General features: G+C 48.8%; 1 protein-coding gene across 1 annotated transcript; it reads right to left on the bottom strand.

Annotated features, from left to right (window-relative positions):
* Positions 1–4,789: 4,789 nt before the first annotated feature.
* On the bottom strand, positions 4,790–9,409 carry LOC133256446 (phospholipase A2, membrane associated-like; the record flags this gene model as incomplete). Its single annotated transcript, XM_061431266.1, has 4 exons — positions 4,790–5,087; positions 8,294–8,460; positions 8,984–9,090; positions 9,354–9,409. Coding segments are annotated over 4 exons (477 nt in total), but the record flags the coding sequence as incomplete, so codon positions are not given.

Genomic DNA, 9,409 nt, shown 5'->3' with positions numbered 1-9,409 from the left:
CTCTGTCCAAAGGGATTTCCCAGGCAAGAATACTGAAGCGGGTTGCCACTTCTTTCTCCAGAGGGTCTTCCCGACCCAGAGACTGAACCTGGGTCTGCTGCATTGCAGGCTCGTTTCTTTACGGAGTGAGCCACCAGTGAAGCCCAAAAAGCAGAGGGAAGGGGCTACATGCAGAACCAGTACAGTCAGCTCTGACGCTCATCTTGAAACTGGTCATCAGAGAGCTAACCAGTGTCATCTCGATTCTTTTAGGTGCAAGAAATCTTTAGTTCCAGGCTTGGTTGGTTTCCATTTCCGTGAGGACAATTCTCAGAATTGTGGCAGCTGATATCACAGCTAGAGTCTGGTCGTCATGTAGCTAACTTCTTCCACCTGGTGGGGACTTCAGTACCTGTACATTAGCGCACAGGAGATGACTCAGAATCTCATCTACAGCCTTGAGGAGGAACTGAAAGTCCTTGGCATGCTTACTGACTACATTATTATTATTTGGTCTCCTTTGACTGCTCTCCTTTGTTTCCTCATGTGCTCACTTCTCTGATTAAACTTCTTCTCTGGCTCAGATTTTTCCGCAGACATAAGGCAGGCAGAGGATATAGTGGGGCAAAGACCAGAAGGTCCCGTTTGGGTTCAAGCCTTTACACTACAGTAACCTAGCTATACAGACTCACAGCCGTCCCAGGCAGCATTCATCTTGAAGTTACAGTTTCCTTGAAGAGCTAGACCTGTATTATGGGTTGACTCGTGTTCCCACCACATTCCTACATTGAAGTCCTGACCTCCAGTAAGACCTCAGGATGTGACTGTATTTGGAAAGACGGTCTTTGTGGAGGTGATGAGTTAGGATAAGGTTAGGGAATGGCAACCCACTCCAGTATTCTTGCTTGGAGAATCCCATGGAAAGAGGAGCCTGGTGGGCTACAGTCCATGGGATCACAAAGAGTCTAACACTATTAGGGTGGGCCTAATGCAGATGACTTAGAAGAAGGGGAAGTTTGGACACAGACACACATCTTCACTGGGAGAATTCCGCATGAAGGTGAAGGCTGAGAGGAGGTGGGGATGCTTCTACACACCAAGCAATCCTGAAGATGGCCAGGTCACCACCAGAGCCTGGGGAGAGGAAGGAACAGACCCTCCACCATAGACCTCAGAAGGAGCCAACCTCACTGGCTCCTTGATCTTAGACTTCTGGGCTCCAGAACTGAGAGAGCAGATATTTCTATTGTTTAAGCTACTCAGTTGGAGGTGTGTGTGCTGTCACTTCAGTCATGTCCGACTCTTTGGGAGCCCATGGACTGTAGCCCACCAGTCTCCTCTGTCCCTGGGATTCTCCAGGCAAGAATACTGGAGCGGGTTGCCATTCCCTTCTCCAGAGGATCTTCCTGAGCTGGGAACTGATCCCAGGTCTCTTATGTCTCCCGCACTGGCACGCGGGTTCTTTACCACTGGCACCAGTTTGTGGCACCTGGAGCACTACCCTAGCAAAAAATAAAACCTCTGGGCATCTCTGTAGGTCTGTGAAATCTGGGATGTTGGACAAAGAATGCCCCCTGCCATCTCAGTTAAATAGGGAGTGTGCCCATCAAGGCAGCAGCCGCCCCTGACAGTGCTTCCTGGGGGGACTCAGGAGGGAGCAGGATTCTGGCCCCCATAGCAAGGTGCACATCACAGGGGCGACATCCTGAAACCCAGACTCTCGCCTCTTCCCATATACAGAAAAGCACTAAATTCGTTACCTTGAGATGTCTGGTATTTCTTTAGTTGGGAGGACCTTTTGAAGATTGACTACCAAGTTTTCTTTGCTGTTGTTTATTTATTTATTTTTGAAAAACCTCCTATATATCCCGGTCCTCCCTTACCCCTGAGGACAGTCCTCAGAGCTACTGAGAGACTGTATCTGGGCGGAAGTCCTCAGTAAAGCTCCAAACAAAGCATAATTCTCAACGTTTAGTTTCTACATTTTTTCCCCCATCAACAGGTGTTTGCTCTCATGGCCATTTGTTTCAGGCCTAAATGAAGTTCAGAGGTGATGGGCCAGACCTTGGCCTTTTGATAAGCGCCTCAGCTTCACAACACTGTTGCTTCTATGGCAGGCAGACTGCCCCACCCCGTACATCCTGGGGGCCCCTGGTATCATGTCCAGGTCCCCGCACTCAAGGACTCTGGTGATGTCACACATGCCTCTCCTTTTCCCCATCTTTTCAGGGTTTTCTCCTGAGAATTCAAAGTCCATGGTTTAGCATCTTGTTCAGCCACCTTCATCCAAGAGCTAATTTAAACATTGGGAGCACAGTAGTCAAAAAACAAAAATACTCTCATGAGGCTTACTTTTTAGTGTCGAGAGGCAGACAATGAAACAAAAGCCGTAATGGGTGAATGAGATACAGCTGATCCTTGAAGGACACCGGGGTTAGGGTCACCGAGCTTCTGCACAGTCAGAGATCCGTGCATAGCTTCACAGTGGGCTCTTGTGCCCGTGACTCCCCATATGTATGGATTCAACAAAGCACGGATTCTGCGTTACTGTAGAGCCTGTTCATTGAAAAAATCCTAGTATACATAGACCTGCACAATTCAAATCCTGTCGTTCAAGAGTCACCTGTGACTTCGAGAATGTGGTCATGGTTGCTGTGAGGAAGGATGGGGGAAGGGATAGTTGGGAGTCTGAGATGGACACGTACACACTGCTGTATTTAAGACGGATAACCAACGAGGACCTGCTGTATAACACACGGAACTCAGCTTAAACTTATGAGGCTGGACGGGAAGGGAGCTGGGGGAGAACGGGTGCGTGTGTATGTATGGCTGAGACCTTGCACTGCTCACCTGAAACTGTCACAATATTGTTTGTTAATCGGTTATACTCCATAGGAAATAAAAGATGAAAAAAAATAGAGTCAACTGTGGAATATTAGGTGAAGGAAGAGGGCAAGGGGCAGCAGGGATGCAGAGGTGTGGTGAGGGCGTCACGGGGAAGACGGCTGCCTCTTTACAGAGGACGGATGTGCTCACGTGTGACAGTCACCGCTCAGAAAAGGGTCCTTCAACTTTTAATAATCCGAAGAGTCAAGAGTCAGCGGATGTTTCCAGTATCAGGATTATGGCTGAACTTTTTCTGTATTCTGTTTCCTAATCTTCCCTTTGTGAGGAAAAAAATATTCATTACTGTTCTTTAAAAAAACACACACAGACACACAACAAACCTTCTAATTGGGGAATACATTTACAAGAAAGTTATGTGAGAAAGGAATGAACAGAAGCCTCATTGAAATACAGTCAGGCGACCAGAAGGGGGAGCCCTCACATCCTGTAAGGACAGAAGAGCCCAGTGGAAAGAAGGAAAGAAAGACTCCCTTCTCAGAAAAGACAGCCAATGAAAAGACACGGACTCTGTTTCCTAGAGCCCTTCCCCACTGTACACAGCCAGCGGCTCTGATGACAATTATTAAAGAATTCTGGTCCACGTGGGAATATCTCAGAGGAAGCTAGAAGAAAAAAAAAAGCAGAAGTAGCATCCAGGTGAGGTTAGGACCAGCTACCTACTTTGTGGGTCCCAGTGCAGAATTAAATGCAGGATTCCATGTCATGAACAACATCGCGATGGCTGGACAGAGCCGTGAACCAGGCGCAGGGCCCACTGGGTCTGCCTGGGTCACAAGCCAGGAAGCCAGCCCTGGGTGAGGGGACAAATGCCCTGAGAGTCCCGGTGGTGGTCTGAATTCCCAATGCACTGACCCACCTTCAGCAGGCTGGCAACGTGGGAGACCATACCTTACAGAAGACGGGCCTGTGCCTCCCCCAGATCAGGAGCAGACCTGCTGTTTGCCCCCAGCTGGCCAGCAGGAGCTGCTCTTGCCCAGGGAAGGAGGCTGGAAGGCTGGGCTTTACTTGCAGTGAGAAGCACAGATGTGGACACGCCAGGCCCAGTGCTTCACACCCGGTGTCCCTTTTCCATCTCTAACAAGCCTGTGAGCTGGTACCAAAGTGCTATCTACTTAGATAAGGGCGCTAGGCGTATGGAAGCGGTGGTGGGATCTGACTCAGCCCTTCTCACTCTAAGGCTGGTATTTTTAACCCTTTACATTTGATTGCCTTGTACTAGTTAGTTCTTGCATTAGAAGAGCCAGGGAGCACAACACAGACACACACTCACACACACACTCATGCACACACTCACACACACATATTCACACATGCACTCTCACACACACTACACACACTCACACACACACTCACACACACACGCGCGCACGCACACACACACATGCACTCTCACACACACTACACACACTCACACACACTCACACACGCACACACTCACACACACGCACACACACACACGCACACGCACACACATGCACTCTCACACACACTACACACACTCACACACGCACACACTCACACACACGCACACACGCGCGCACACACACACATGCACTCTCACACACACTACACACACGAACACACACGAACACACGCACACACTCACATACACACGCGCACACACACACACTCACACATGCACTCTCACACACACTACACACACACACACACACGCACACACGTACACACTTACACACTCACACGCACACACACACTCACACACACACATGCATGGTTTGCCAAATAAATTGCTTTATTCAGAAGAGTCAACCAGGAGTGTAGCTGCCATAGCAAAACATGACATTGGACTTGACGAGGAGTGGAGCTGTGGAAAAATTACCTGCTCCCCAAGTAAGCGGGGAGAACGGGCTGAGCATCCAGGCCCAGCCTTGAGCGTCTCCTTCTGGACAGAGGCTTCTGTTTGGGGTGAGAAGACCTCCTGACTTGTGTCTAGGATGGGAGAGGGGGTTTCCTTCATTTGCCAGGGAACGTGGCTAGGATAGGGAGTGGGGTGCTAAGTGGAAACTCGGTTTTAGGAGGCAAAGTGTCCAGGCTCAGGGGCTTCTCAAGCACTTGGGTGTACTCCCTTTGCATTGACGGTTGCTGTAGTATTGGAGCTTTTTATTATAGGTCTTCTTGTTTCTTGCAGAACAAAGGATAGCTATTTGATCACATTCACACACTTGATGCTTACAGTAGTCCTAATCCTCTGAAATCACAAGAAAATATACATGGAATACATGTGTGTGCCAAGTTGCTTCAATTTTGTCTCTTTGGGACCATATGGACTGTAGCCCACCAGGCTCCTCTGTCCATGGAATTTCCAGGCAAGAGTACTGGAGTGCATAGCCATTCCCTTCTCCAGGGGATCTCCCCAACCCAGGGATGGAACCTGAGTCTCTTATTTCTCCTGCATGGGCAAGTGGGTTCTTTACCACTAGCACCACCCAGGAAGGCCAAACACTGGATGGTTGGTTAATATTCTCGGGTTTCTCATGGGAAATCTGAGGGGATAACACAGCCTGTGTTCTCCCAGAATTTCTAGTCTTGGACAAGCACCAATGCCCAGATATTTCTGATTGATGGCGAGACAGAATTCCTACCCTCAGAAGCCCATACCCAGTCTGATGGGGACACGAGCCGCGAACTGGGATTCTGTGAAAAGCCTTGCTGTTAGCCTTGTCTTTTTCTCCTCCCTAGCAGATGTGTTCAGGTGCAAAGCCCCTGTTCCCTGGAGTCGGGGAATGGTTCTTGATGGGTGTAAGCCAGTCATGGTCATCCCTGTTTCCTTTGTAGTGATTAGTGTAGGGGAAGCACGTGACCTTGCCCCTGACCAACGAGCCACAAGGGAAAGTCTGCTGGGGGCTTCCAGGAAGGATGAATTTCCAAAAAGAGCCATGTGTGAAGGGAGAGCCTCTTCCGTAAGGTGAAGCCATAACTCTTGGAGCTCTCAGTGTGCCTTGGAATCACACTGCCAATGTGGCAGAGTAGAAGGTTGGGAAGGACTGGATCCTTGGCAACACAGCTGAGAAGGTGCCCCAGCTCTGGCACTGCCTTCTACCAGACTCTGTTACAGGAGAGTCAGACTTCTCTGAACCTCTGTTAGGTGGGCATCTTGTTGCTTGTCATCCAGAGCCTTCTGAAGCAGAAGATATTAAGAAGAGGTGGCAAGAATACACAGAAGAACTATACGAAAAAGATCTTCATGACCCAGATAGTCACGATGGTATGGTCACTCACCTAGAACCAGACGTTATGGAATGCAAAGTCAAGTGGGCCTTAGGAAGCATCACTGTGAACAAAGCTAGTAGAGGTGATGGAATTCCAGTTGAGCTGTTTCAAATCCTAAAAGATGATGCTGTGAAAGTGCTGCACTCAATATGCCAGCCAATTTAGAAAACTCAGCAGTGGCTATAGGACTGGAAAAGGCCTGTTTTCATTCCAATCCCAAAGAAAGGCAATGCCAAAGACTGCTCAAACTACCACACAATTGCACTCATCTCACACACTAGTAAAGAAATCCTTGAAATTCTCCAAGCCAGGCTTCAATAGTATGTGAACCGTGAGCTTGCAGATGTTCAAGCTGGATTGGGAAAAGGCAGAGGAACCAGAGATCAAATTGCCAACATCTGCTGGATCATCGAAAAAGCAAAAGAGTTCCGAAAAACAACTATTTCTGCTTTATTGACTATGCTAAAACCTTTGACTGTGTGGATCACAACAAACTGGAAAATTCTTTAAGAGGTGGGAATACCAGACCACCTGACCTGCCTCTTAAGAAACCTGTATGCAGGTCAGGAAGCAACAGTTAGAACTGGACATGGAACAACAGACTTGTTCCAAATCAGGAAAGGAGTATGTCAAGGCTGTATATTGTCACCCTGCTTATTTAACTTATATGCAGAGTACATCATGAGAAATGCTGGGCTGGAGGAAGCACGAGCTGGAATCAAGATGCTGGGAGAAATATCAGAAACCTCAGATATGCAGATGACACCACCCTTATGGCAGAAAGTGAAGAGTAACTAAAAATCCTCTTGATGAAAATGAAAGAGGAGAGTGAAAAAGTTGGCTTAAAGCTCAATATTCAGAAAACGAAGATCATGGCATCCATTCCCATCGCTTCATGGCAAATAGATGGAGAAACAGTGGAAACAGTGACAGATTTTATTTTGGGGGGCTCCAAAATCTCTACAGATGGTGATTGCAGCTATGAAGTTAAAAGATGCTTACTCCTTGGAAGAGAAGTTATGACCAACTTAGACAGCATATTAAAAAGGAGAGACATTTCTTTGCCAACAAAGGTCCGTCTAGTCAAAGTTATGATTTTTCCTGTAATCATGTATGGATGTGAGAGTTGGACTATACAGAAAGCTGAGTGCCAAAGAATTGATGTTTTTGAATTGTGGTGTTGGAGAAGACTCTTGAGAGTCCTTTGGACTGAAAGGAGATCCAACCAGTCCATCCTAAAGGAAATCAGTCCTGAATATTCATTGGAAGGACTGATGCTGAAGCTGAAACTCCAATACTTTGGCCACCTCATGCGAAGAACTGATTCATCTGAAAAGACCCTGATGCTGGGAAAGATTGAAGGTAGGAGGAGAAGGGGATGACAGAGGATGAGATGGTTGGATGGGATAACCGACTCAATGGACATGAGTTTGAGTGAACTCCGGGAGTTGGTGATGGACAGGGAGGCCTGGTGTGCTGCAGTGCATGGGGTCGGACAAGACTGAGTGACTGAACTGAACTGAACTGACCCAGAGCCTACTAAAGACACATGACCTTATGGAAAGGTCATGATGGGAAGACAGAATTTCTGATCTCATAGACCTCAGGCTGTTAAGGAAAAGTCCATGGTTTCTAAAAATCCCACTCGTGGGTCAGCTGTCTGGGGCATTAGGCAATCTCTTCCAGCCACCGCCCACCTCTCCTCCCCTTCATGGCCAAACTTGCTCCAGAAGGTTGTTTACACTTTCAACCTCTCTTCCTCCCACCTACCTTCCAACCCACTCTAATCTGGCTTTGCCTTCACAGATCCATGGGAACAGCTCCCCCTGAGTCTTCAGTGGTCTTCCTGCCTCTAAATCCAAGGAGCCCGGTCAGCCCTTATCCTGGAGGACCCCTCTGTTAAGCTGGCTGCTGTTAATCCTCTCCTCCTGCCCAACTCCTTGACCTCCTTGCTTTTCTCCTTTCTGGGCCTTTAAACATCAAGTGGGTGGGTCCATCCAACTCTCGGCTCTCTGAGGTCACCTCCTGAATCTGTGTCCAGACCTTCCTTTCATCTGTGTGTTTCTTTATCCGCTGCCTACTGCTCATCTCCCTCGGTGTTCTGGAAGTTTCCAAACTCAACGTGTTCCCAGTAGAAGTCTTCCTGCCCTCTCCCACCAGGCCCTCTCAGTTGTACCATCCTCACGGTGGTACAGCCATCCAACAGCTCCCAGTCAAGCGCCAAGCTCAGGTGACCCTCGGGCCTATCATAATGGCACTCTCCACCCTTGCATCCTGACCCACCATTGCTAAAGGTCAACAGCTTTCTGTGTCTTGTCTGCATCTTGACGATGCCCCCCTTATCTGTCTCCATCCACACTCAACCAGAGTTGGTCCTCTGCAAGGTAAACCTGAATACAACATGTCTTTGCTTGAGAACTCCCTAATTCTTTCAGACAAAATCTAAATACAGTATCGTCTTGGGGACTTGACTAGCCCCTTTTTTCCTCTCCAGCATCATCACTCACCACTCGGTCTCATCCTCACATTTCCTTTCATCAACACAGAATCATAGTTCCCTCTGGCCCCTTGGACCCCGACTATGTCCTCTTGCTAGGATGTGCCCAACCTGCCTTCCCCTGACCCCTCACAGCCTGGAAAACTCAACTTGGAGGTCACTGTTCTTGGTGTTCAGAGCCCTTTGCCTCACTTCCTATCAGAATCTACCATGTTATATTTTCATTTTTGTAACTCCCCAGTCCTCCGTGAGCTCCTTGAGGCAGGGCACTGTCCCTTTGAATTAATATCTAGCTCTGGTGCCCAGCGCAGAGGACACTCAGGAAAATGGACATCAGAGGCTGGGTGGAGGAGTAGGACTCTTTCTTACCACAAACGATTAGGCTCCAGCAGAGAGTGAAGCTGTATTTCAGGGATGTGGTACCACACCTACGATTCTTCAGCTTTTTGTAGCAACAGTCATTCACTGCGCAGCACCTGAAATGAGCTTGTGCTACTGGGGCTGCCCCCGCCCCCCACCAATCTCCAGAGAGCTCAGGGCCCCAGGTCACACCCCACTGACCCTGGGCAGAGACCCAGGCACATTCCAATAGTCTAGAGCGGAGTTTCTAGCAGCCTGGCTGCTTTTTTAGCAGGGACTTCCTGGGGTTCTTTGATCATGGAACCAACACGAGACTTTGGCTCCCACCCCAGCTGGGGCCACGAGTGGACAGAGACGGGAGGGCTGGGGGTGGCCTCACCGATCCGTTGCATCCTTGGGGGGTCCTCTGCCACCACCACACAGGAGCAGTCCAAG

This window comes from Bos javanicus, chromosome 2, assembly GCF_032452875.1.
Source record: "Bos javanicus breed banteng chromosome 2, ARS-OSU_banteng_1.0, whole genome shotgun sequence".
Taxonomy (NCBI): domain Eukaryota; kingdom Metazoa; phylum Chordata; class Mammalia; order Artiodactyla; family Bovidae; genus Bos; species Bos javanicus.
The sequence above is the reverse complement of the archived record's forward strand: the minus strand, read 5'-3'. Positions and strand labels throughout refer to the sequence as shown.